The 11,504-nt window shown below is 42.6% G+C and overlaps 2 protein-coding genes across 3 annotated transcripts; both read right to left on the bottom strand.

Annotated features, from left to right (window-relative positions):
- Positions 1–717: 717 nt before the first annotated feature.
- On the bottom strand, positions 718–6,904 carry wdr31 (WD repeat domain 31; the record flags this gene model as incomplete). 2 transcript variants are annotated; one of them, XM_080852719.1, is made up of 10 exons in its annotated part: positions 6,894–6,904; positions 5,329–5,408; positions 4,858–4,987; positions 4,447–4,521; positions 3,434–3,578; positions 3,113–3,213; positions 2,881–2,948; positions 2,550–2,691; positions 1,217–1,379; positions 718–878 (listed from the first exon to the last, which is right to left on the bottom strand). In XM_080852719.1, the coding sequence occupies exons 2-10, from the start codon at positions 5,373–5,375 to the stop codon at positions 718–720; spliced, it is 1,032 nt and encodes a 343-aa protein (XP_080708845.1). In that variant the 5' UTR covers positions 5,376–5,408; positions 6,894–6,904. The 2 variants fall into 2 exon arrangements, with proteins under 2 accessions (XP_080708845.1, XP_080708846.1); XM_080852720.1 differs by lacking the exon at positions 6,894–6,904 and having other exon boundaries at positions 5,329–5,439.
- A 543-nt stretch (positions 6,905–7,447) lies between these two features.
- On the bottom strand, positions 7,448–10,978 carry poli (polymerase (DNA directed) iota; the record flags this gene model as incomplete). Its single annotated transcript, XM_080852830.1, has 8 exons — positions 10,867–10,978; positions 10,446–10,589; positions 10,078–10,314; positions 9,672–9,850; positions 9,373–9,464; positions 9,146–9,279; positions 8,854–9,056; positions 7,448–8,251 (listed from the first exon to the last, which is right to left on the bottom strand). Exons 1-8 carry the CDS (start codon positions 10,961–10,963, stop codon positions 7,448–7,450), a joined length of 1,890 nt encoding a protein of 629 aa, XP_080708956.1. The 5' UTR covers positions 10,964–10,978.
- Positions 10,979–11,504: the final 526 nt, after the last annotated feature.

Here is an 11,504-nt window from a genome sequence, read left to right on the forward strand (position 1 = left end):
CTTTGTGGCCAATTTAGAACATTACATTCTTTAAAAATTGTGACATTAGTCTCACTAGTATCTCCTTTGCCGGTCTGGTTCCTTGTAAAGCCATGCTGGACCTTTGTTAACACGACCTGCTTTGCATCAGACATCTTGGTAAAAAGCTCACTCTACTATTAATGTGATTCAGTCTCATCACATCATCACCGAGATATCACAGCAGTTCATGAGCAGTTTTCTTTCACTGATTCCATCACAGTTTGTATTCCCTGAGTCTCTCAACATGAAATGCAGCATTGCAGGGCTACGCAGAGGTCATGTCCTTGTTGACAGGGGAAGTGAAGTCGTAAACTGAACAGGGGCCCAATCCCAATGTCCCACCTACAGCTTAAACCCTCGCAGATTTAATTGACGTGACCTTGTAGATGCTTGAGTGCAGTTGGCTGCAAGGGCTCAGAACGGTAGGAATAGGACTGCACATAGTAACATATCACGTTTATGGCAGTTGCCTCACAGCCCTCACAGGTTTAGTGGGAAAGCACCTTAAAGTTCATGAGTGCGGACATTGGGATTGGGCCAGGGTCACCTCCAAGTGGCACTCCGTACATGTTCACACTCAAACGGGTCACTCAGTCGGCCTGTCTACTCGCCTGTAGCCCCCGCGAGTGCCTACACATGTTATGGCTCTGAAGTGGGCCCTGCAAACACAGAACCACTGCTCCCAGGGCGTGTGGATCAGAACCTGGCTACCTCCTTCAGGCTGAGGGTGGGCAACTGGCTCAGCTGGAGGTGGTGAAGGCCGGTGTTGAAGCTGGCGCACAGCAGGCTGCTGTGATCGGACGCAGCCAGAGAGACAAGAGGACCAGCGCCGTCCAAAGTCAGGGTGTAGAGACAAGCTGAGGAGATGGGGGGGGGGGGGTCAAAAAAGAAGAAAAGAGAATGAATATGGATAGGAATAGAGAGCAGGGTGGGGGTAGAGGAAACACATGGGAAGGAGAGGGTGGAAATGTAGAGGGAGAGAAAGATTGAGAGAGCGGCTTCTCCATGATCCTGATTTGAATGCTATTTTGCCTACACGGCTACAACAACACAAGCTGTTCTACAAGTTTGACAAGCAGTTACTTCTAAGGAATGGCGTGTCCGGATGATGGTGTCTAATTGTAGGCTTCAAATGTGTGTTAGTGTGCAGAAGACCACATGTGTAATGACACGGACACTGGATGCTTTTTGTTACCTCCACTGTTTTGGTCCCAGAGTTTGATGGAGCAGTCGTGAGAAGAAGAGGCCACCATGGACCCACAGTCGGGGCTGGGAGGCAGGAACACACAGCAGGCGGTGGTCTGGAGGTGACCGCGGTACTCCACCACCTTACAACCTGGCTGCCTCAGGTCCCACAGCTACACCCAGACAGTTTAAAGTGACAGTGGTCAATATTTTTTATATTGATAGTATCAGAAATTAGGAGTTAGTTTATTAAACATATTCCATAGTCAATAATTATATCTCATCCTAAATGGTAATTGTAAGGATATTTGAAGAAACATTTAAGTTGTTGGCTATCATGTGTATTCTGGATTTGACCACATGGTCACATTTCCTGTAAGCCTCATTTATACATTTTAGTCCTTGATCAGTGTGGGAATGCTGACACCCCTGTATCAGTGTCCTCCATGAATATAAAGTATTCCAGACCTGAGGTCTCCAAGACAATAAATTAGCATTCAGGTATCCACCCCCCCTTACCTTCTTAGAGTTAAATAGACTGATTTCTGTAAGAGACAGTTCGTGAATAAAGACTAGGTGAAACTCTAGCAGGGAAGCGCAGTCTCGTTCTCTCCCTTGATGTGCATCATTGAAAGAATAAAAAAACTATATATATTTTTTTTACAGTTATTTTTTATAATAGAAATATATTAGGAATGGAATGATTACACTTAACAGGTGATGAAGCAATATTTCCTTTAAGAGTGCAATGTGTAACTTGTTTTGCCTATTTACAAGGAATTACTTACGGGACCCATGTTCAAATGTATTGATAGCTTTTGCTTTTATTTAATTAGTTCAAATGTATTGATAGCTTGTGACAGACACTGCAGTTGTGCCTGAATTTTCAGAATATTATGAACATTTCTGTTCTGTATATTCCAATGACTGTAAAAAGCCTGGCCCCTGTACGCTCATGTCAAACCCCTAGTGAAAGCCATGTGCCAAGCGCTAAAGAGACAATCACACAAACCACACATTTTGTTTACAGCGAGCTAATTTTGCATTCTCAAAAGATGGGACTTCACCAAATGTATTTCTGTCCTGTATACTCAAAACATGTCACACTGTGCAATAACAAATGTGCCCTTCTGTGGGCAGAATAGCAAAACCAACTCTGCAACTTCTTTCAAGAAGGCACTCCATGATGTGGCTGGCTATACCTCCATCAAGTTCAGGAGACAGGAGACAGTCAAGTTGTTATTTTGACGTGACCTCACAACATAAGCAGACATTGTGCTTAGCAGAGAAGGCATACAAGAACAAATGCCGCCACAAACACACACATAAACACCGACACTTACCGTCGACTCACAGCCCTGTCCACCAAATCCATTGCTGCTTGACAGCACATGGTTGCAGTTTGAGCTGATGTCACAGTGTGTCTGGATGTAGCGCTTGGATGGAAATGTGTTGGTGACCTGCCATGTGCGACTGTCCCAAACCCTACAGATATATAGAAGATGTGTCAGTACAAGAACCACACGTGGGGACTACAAGCCTCTATAAACACTGCTTTATGTAGAAAACTATTCGAAATTAAGCTTTTATCCTGAAACAGGAGAGTGTTGATTATAATTTCTTCACTTATGAAACTGCTATGGATAGTTCACCCAGGAAGGATAATCAACCCACCTTACTGTTTTGTCTTCAGAAGTCTGAACGATTGAGGTACCACCAGGAACCCAGCACACATGAGTGACCTGAGAGAAGAAAATAACTGATAAATGAGAATACAGTATACAAATATCAGAGGGTTACTGTGACAATGTGCTTAACTGGTGAAAAACAAAGGGCCTTGTAGTGTTTGAGGTTTTTGAGCTATGGTGCATTGTGGTAAATGTAGTTTATGCAGGTTAAAACTAACCAGGTTGCGGGAGATGGTATTCTTTTGCAGACACTCTCCAGACTCAATGTCCCAAAGGCACATGGAGTTGTCACGTGACCCAGTACACAGCTGTGTTCCATCTAGAAAACAATTTACAATGAATATTTGCCTTCTTCTCACTGTCTGCCTAGATCTGTCTTTTTTGTTTATTTACTCTGTCCCAAACACACACACACACACACACACACACACACACACACACACACACACACACACACACACACACACACACACACACACACACACACACACACACACACACACACACAAAACTCACACACACAGATTTAAGGGACACACCTGGACTGACAGCCAGCCCGTTGACGACCAGCTCGTGTTCACAGAACTCCTGGATGGGGTCTGCATCCCGGCCCATCTGCCACATGAGAGCACTCTTATCTCTGGAGGCACTGAAGAGCCAAGTGCTTCCAGGTAAACAGCTCACCTAGGAGGGGGTTAAAAGGAACACAAAAAAAACAATAAAATGTCAAATGTACACACACACACACTGGTGCCATATCACATGCCCAACCATAAAAGATGTATACAATGTGAACAGATTTAAAGTGAACAGATACAAAATATTTTATATTTCACCATTTCACTTATTCAAGACAATTATTTTTCTTTTACAACTTCCAAGATCCAAATGCATCCTAAACTGTTGGCCTTTTAAAGCCCTATTTCTACAGTCTCTTAAATCAAACAGTCCTATAGAAGCCAGTGAATACAATGAAGGTGAAACATAAAGTAAATGTATGGTTATTATGCATCTGTATACATATTTTCAGATGGTTTGGTTCACCCCCAAGGTCTATCACATTATTTGGACAAACACATTCATTTCCGAATGAATCTGGCCTCAACAGAGAACTACATATGCTTAGCTTGAGAATATTTTTTATCACTTGACACAGAGGGCTATTTGTCCTCACAGTCTCACAGAACACCACAAATAACCTTAATCACATTGTAAAACGTACCACTTTCACAGTGACTTTTATAATAGCTTGTGATATAACCATCCACACATAACTTAGAGTACAGATATCTATTGTTTGTGTGAATGTCAAAACAGTTGGTGGAAAAACATATTTACATAATATTCATTTGTGGTTTGGTTGAGGTAAACATGGTTTGCATTATTTTTGAATGGAGGCTTTACCAGGATTTCCGTCTCAGAATAAGATGTGTATACGGCCTATGATGACGTATGAAAATTGATGGCATGTAAATACGATCATTACAGCCCACTCTCATAACATCTAAACCACAGAAAACTAAAATACAGCTACAAATCAAGAGTTGGTTACCTTGGTGACCTCCCTGCTGTGACCATAAAAGGCCTGACATCGCGTCCCTCCTTTCCAGTCGTACACAACAACTGCCTGTGACATACAAGTGGTTCAAGGGTTGGTTGGCAGTTTAAGGACTTTTCAAGGTTTTTGTGCTTCTTTATTGTCAAGTGTGCAGGTGGTATTGGATAATAACTACTGCCATCATCTTTGATATAAGACCAAATATACAACATTTTGAACATTTTCCATAACAAGCACAGGCCATCTATCAACCCATGCAAACCCTGCCCTTATCTAGACCTTGCCCTTTAACACATCCCACATATCACTAGTGTCATAGCTGTACACTTCCTGTGTGGCACACAGTCACATACCTACTTCATTTATTGTTTACTTTATTTTTTAAAGGCTGCTGTAGCCCCTCACCTGATCACTTCCTCCAGACACACAGAGCTCAGAGGTGAGGCTGAAGACACAGTTGACGGCGTCAGAGTGCGCAGGTTCATACTGCACCACCTGCGACGCTGGTGCAGCCTCGGACGAATCCCTGCCTGCTCTGCAGGGGGACACAAAGGAGCCATCAGAAATGTACACACGAACACACAGATGTGACAAACTATTAATTGAATTCAAAGACTACAGAGACAAACCACCGATAGCAAATATATGACATTAACTAAAATCTTGCACTGGTAAGTATCACTGGCAACAATGCTTCGACTGTGAAGCACATAACAAGTGGACCCACACTTTTAATGTATAAATTCACTACCCACGTCATATGCATGCATGCTCAAATGTGTTAACGTCAGAGCAATTCTAACAGCAACATGGTCTACCCACATCAGATTGCAGGCGTGGGTTTGGTTCTGAGCAGCTGGTTACTCAGTGCCTTACCTGTAGCGGTCGGAGCGTTTGCGGAGCTTACTCTGCAGCTTCCCCATGCCTCACGTTAAGCGGAGCCAGGGTTCAAAAGCCTGATGAGGACCGAGGATGAGGACCACCAACCGTATGGGCACACCCCAGCAGCAACCAAAAGTTATCCATCCAATACAGAGAGGATCACAACAGAACCACAAAAACATCAATACAGTCAACATCAACTGTCAACATCACTAGTTATTTATATATATTATTGTGTAAAACACATGTGAACCAACGCATCTTCTGTGGAGCCACAATCACTCAATGGCATTCTCTGAGGAAAGAAATGGGTATGACATACCGACCTGTGCAATGGGCACTGATCAGAATGCAAACATAGACCATTTGAAAATCCCTGGCTCCAGATAACACGAGAACACGAGGGAAAGACATTAAGTTGCCTCTTCACATAACACCACAGTCGGACAGCGAGAATGGTCAGGCTGCGAAATCCTATTATAATGAATTAGCCTACTGCCACATCGCATTAAGCCAAAGCATTAAGATGGCTGTTCGACACCGATCGTGACACGTTTTTGTACAAACGCAAATAGAACCAAACAATAACTTTGCATTATACAAGATCATTTGATAGTCTAACAAAAGGTAGAGGTCCTTTACACTATATCCTTTGCAACGTAATCAATATTGGAGGCTCCACCTTAATGCAACCATAACTATGACATAGACAACAAGTTAGACAAGATTATCCTATAATGGCCAGAGTTTGAGGGATGCACGCACACTTGTTACTGTGTTTTCATCGTTAGCATTTACCCCCTGGCGTCTACAGACAACTCACCACATTAGCTAGCTAGCTAAATAGCTAGTTATCTAACGTAACGTTAGCTAACGCTGTCGTTAGTTTATAACGATGGGTTGTACTAACTTAATTCACCCATGCATACCTTAAATGTATACTACGTTTCCTATTTATAAAGCAAGTCAATGAGCCAGGAGAAACGTTACTGAGTATGTTAGTCTCTTGTCAAAAGCCTGGTAATAAAACAAACAAGAATTTTACAGTCTTCGCGGAAGGAGCTATGTCTATTTAGCTGACCTTTTTCAAGCCGCAAAACCATAACTAAGCTTATCTTGTTGACTTACCTCAGCAGGACCGTGGTAACGTTAAACGTTACCAACAAGTGCTAGCCAGCTAACAAGCTAGACAGCTTCATAACGTTGCAGACACAAATATTTTTCGTCTTTGCATACCCTTGGTTGCACCAATATTAGTAATTAAAGAAAAATTATAAGCAGACGAAGTCCGACCAAGTCTGTTAATGTGTTCCTTCCAATAGCAGCAACATGCAACGTGAGCGTGCATAACCTCCAGATAAGAACTTTCTTGTAGAACTCAATGCTGCACGACCAGTGTTCCTCACTTTCCTTAGCGACGCTTTCTCCGTAACTAGGCTAGATGTGGTCACATGGTACAGATCAGGGTGGGGTGAGACTGACTGACAGCAGCAAAACCACAGCCACATCTTTGGCAAAATAATCGGAACTGATTTTAGAACGTAGACCTACAAACTCACGATAGGGACTGCTCTGCATCCTGGGGTCTGAAATAAGATCACTGTCCAGAAAAATAGGTTGCAGTAATACGAATCACGTGCTCTGTGTAATGCAATTGACTAAAGCACTGATAGCATATTTCGATACAAACCCATCCAACCATCGCTCCTTATAATCTGTAAACCCAGAGAGAACTTTTTTTTAATCAAACGAAGTCAAACTGGGAACATTACATAAACCCAAGACCAGGGCCCCCTTAAGAATAAGTCACTGAATGAGAGCTTAGCCTACATAGAATGCTCTCCTTACCTGTCCCTGCAGATTACTGATCAGACAACAGGTGAGGTAACATTACAATTCGGCTACCGGTGTTATAATAACATTATTCTAGTAAAGCAAAGGTCTTGAAAAATATTTCACATTAAAATAGTCACAAATTCACAAATAAAAGATACAAATAGTTGAACATCACCTATGTAAATAGAACATACAAAGAATGAGGAGCTGGAAATAAACAAATGCAACATCAAATCATAAATGAACATAAGATCAAAAATGAGATGCTGAAAGAGATCTAGTCAGGTTTAAAGTAATTCAGCAAGTTGTTTGCCTGACCAGCTTTGGTGGCGACTTTTTTGTCTTTGGTGGAGGCAGTCTTCCCCACCTTCTTTGAGGGGATCTTCAGCACTGGCTTCTGCTGCCTCCATTCTGACTGCAGTTCTCGCTGCATCTCTGGGGGCAGCTCAGAAAACACAGTGGGGTCTACGTTTGAGGGGTAGTCCGTGTCAGGCGACCTATTGTTGCCTTTCTCCTGCTCAGTGCATGTGCTTAGTCTTTCTCTGTGTGCAAAGAAAAATGTTTGGTCAGTGGTCTGTTTGACGCACTCACTGCCATTACCCAAGCCGATGGAGTCTGTTGGCATGCTTGACTGCTGCAAGGGTGGTTCAGTCTGATCAGTCAGTTTCTGATGAATGGAAATAACAGCGGCTGACTGACTGCTAGTTCCCTGCCTGTCCTCATGTTCTCCTGCGTGGAAAACAGACAGAAGCTCTTTCTGGATGCTCTCTGGGAGGTTTTTGAACACGTCTGGGTCAACATCAGGGGGCAGGTGCAGGAAGTCTGGGTCCTGTGAGGGACCGGGTCTGTGGTGCTCATTTGAATTAACTGGCACCTGGGTCCACTCAGGCACTGGCGATTTTACAGACAGAGGAGTACCAATGTGCCTCAGCGTTGGAGGCTTCTTTTGCTCTGATGGTTTGGATGATGCGCTCTGAGAGGCCCTCTTGCCAGACGTGTCATCCGCAAAGGCAGTGCAGTCGCCAGGAAGACTTTTGCAGGTGCTAGATCCTTTAACACTCAGATTCTCCAGGGTGGAATTCTTTGAAAACACAGAGGTTAACGGTTAAAGCGAAATTACAGGTTTAACACCTAAACATGTACAGAGTCTAGTTATTTTCAGTAAAAATACATGAATAACAAACAAATAAATACAATTACTGTGAAAACTGTATGTATGTGTGTGTATGGTATGTGATGTGTGTATGTAATGGTTTATATACCATCAACTTATTCTACTGTTCCTATTTATTTTGACATGAAAATTCAATCTACCTAAACTATAGAAGTATAGATCAAACGTAATGCAATAAATACGATCTTGACCCTCCTGGCCTTCACTAGCAGTAGGTCTATTTCTTATGGTCTGTGGTCAAATTTCAGCATCATGATGCACATAGGTAACATAAAACGGATAAAGATAAAGGCTTCAAAGATCTGCAACTTTCCATAGCTTCCTCCAGGGGGCACCATGAAACCATAGGAGAACCAATGTGTGTACCATTCACACATTTAAATTGTGTAATTATTATTTATTAAGTAATTAAAAGTCTCATATATGCCTTTTACCATGACTATTCACATGAAGAACACATGAACAAAATGCTGGAACCTAAACATTAGCTGAGGCCAAAATACTTTTACCTGTTGCTGAGACATAGACAGCACTTTTTTGGGTGACCTCTGTGTGAAGAAGGATGTTATGGAGCCTCTGCCATCACTCTTTGACTGCAGGTTGCTGAAGCACACGTTTAGCAGTGTGAGGTGAAAGGGGGAGTTGGTGTCAATCATTTTGTGAAAGAGCTTCATGGAAATGTTGACAAGCTGGGCTAGTGCATCGCCACTTCCTGATAGGCACAAAACACCATGATGTTTGAGTGATGGAACAAAATATGTGCATGGTACCACTCCAAGGTCAAACATTTGTGAGATGTACCTGTAGTGATCTTCTGGCCGATGTGATTGGGTACGGGGCACTGTCTACTCTCGCGGCTGAAATAGCGGTTTGTTCCCGAAAAGCGTCTGATTGTCAGGCGGAAGGTGAACGGCTGCCTTCCATCTTTAAACATTCTGGGGGGGCAGGACAATGATTCTGTTACAAACTAGGTTGATTTAACCACTAGATTGATTTAACCACTTCTAATTTAGGCTCTCAGAACTTGCCTCTCAATGAGGCTTTTCAAGAGCTCCTCAACTTTTTTGAGAACCTCTGTTGTTGAGGATATCTTTTTGAAGGAGTCTTCATCACTAAGTGACTGGTTTTAAAAAAAAAAGGCAAATGTAACAGTGTTAATATGAGAACGCATGAAGAGCTACTTACGTCACCAATAATTAAGTTAACAATCTGAGTGGCAAACTACCAATATCAACAACTTAACATAGCTGCTATAGATCAGGTGCTACAAGGAACAAGCTACTAAAACTGGGTCAAAATGGGGCCAATAGGCCAATTTACTCAGTACCTGTGGAGGTCCAGCAGGGGTGATAGGAGAGTTATCGATCCCTTGGGCCAGGTTCTGTAGGTGCTGAGCACTGGCAGCTCCAAACTCCCTGGCTAGCTCAGCTGGAGGGATGCACTGCAGGTCTCTCACTGTGATAAGTCCAAGAGCTTTCAGCCTCTCACCTGTCCTGTGTCCTATGCCTACAGAATGGGCAGGGCAGATGTTGTGGGTACAAGTGTAGGCTAAATTGGGTTTGTGAAATTGTCCTAAATAGATTCATCTTTTTTACTGTTACACTTGGCACAGTCCAATAGCTTCCAATAAACTTAATTTGTCACTCATTTGGTTTAGAAATTCTGACCACCAACAATTTTGTCAGTTTGAATGTATATTCATACAGGGCAATACGCCACTACTGGATACATACCAGGCACTCTACGCAGTCCACTTAAGCTTCCAATTATGTCTGCAGTGCTCTCTGGTAGAAGAATGGTCTGCTGGTTTGGCTTGAAGGTGCCTGACACCAGCTTGGCAAGCAACTTATTTGTTGCAACTCCTGCACAGGAAGTGAGCCCAAGGTTGCTCTTGATGGCCTCTCTCAATTCAGCAGCAATATGAGACCCAATCGCTAGTCGGGGGTAGTCACTCGCACTTGCTGCAAGGGCTGACAAACGATTAAGATTGACTGTTAGGTAGGTCAGTGTAATCTATTACACCTCGACACCTTACCACTTGAGGAACAAAACCAGCCAAATTTAACCAAATGTATTATGAATGCTGAGGAAGTTCACTCACATTCCTCGTTGTAAATATGACCACTGAAGGTTAAATCTGTGGTTGAAGCTTGCTTCACCTTGGTGTCCACCATCTCGGTCACGTCCAAGAAGTTCTCATCAAAGCCAAGTCTCTGCACCAGTGGGTAATATGACATCAGAAGCTCTAAAACAGGGAGCAAAAAGAAATGTATCACAAAGTATTGCTGAACTACTTTTTTCTTCAAGGCTATTAAAGACAGTTGCACTTGATGATCGTGGCGAGAGGCTGATGTTGGAGCTCAACAACAACCTTCCAAGTAGCCAACACCATCCCTTCCGTGCTCTTGAATCAACTTTGTTAATTGACAGGAAATAGTGTACAGCTCAGTCTGAGACGTTTTGTTTCACGTTGTTTGTTTCCCATGGTTACATTAGCTTCAACTGAAGTTGAAAATGATTACCTGTTACCTTGTAGGACATCTCTCTGTAGTGAGTAAGATCCTCGCCTTTGACCAACACCAGCTGAGGACACTTTTCTAGGGCATCTGTCACTGACATCAGTTTTGTCAAACCGAGATCTCTTGCCACATAGTTGCAAGTGACAATGATGTACTTTTGTTGAATGCCTAAAAAAAGTGTGAAAATTACAAACAAGAGGCTCGGTCTACTGTCATATAATTGTTAAACATAAATAACGGTAAAAAAAAATAAAGATTTAAGTTATGATTACCTAAAGGTTTGTTGCGTAATGCAGGGTTTCGAATCATTTCCACTTGTGCGTAAAAACAGTCCAAGTCAAAATGCAAGATAACTCTGGAGGATGAGGCTTCGCTGACAGAGGTGTCACTGGACCCTGTGGAAGATTAAGCCATGACACATGTTAGGCTCATGAACGGTCTTGGTCCAGTCAACTTAAACAGACGTGACATTTTTGATGAACACCGACGGAAATATGTCTTTATCTCCCAAGCAATACCTAAGTTCTTACCCATGACAAGCATATCTGTTCCAATATTCCAGTCATCATCTTCATCACCAATATCCATTGCTACAGGGATAATACGTCTAGACTTTCTAGACTCCGGCTAATTTCTCCAAA

The sequence above is a fragment of the Sprattus sprattus genome (genome assembly GCF_963457725.1).
Source record: "Sprattus sprattus genome assembly, chromosome: 15".
NCBI lineage: Eukaryota > Metazoa > Chordata > Actinopteri > Clupeiformes > Clupeidae > Sprattus > Sprattus sprattus.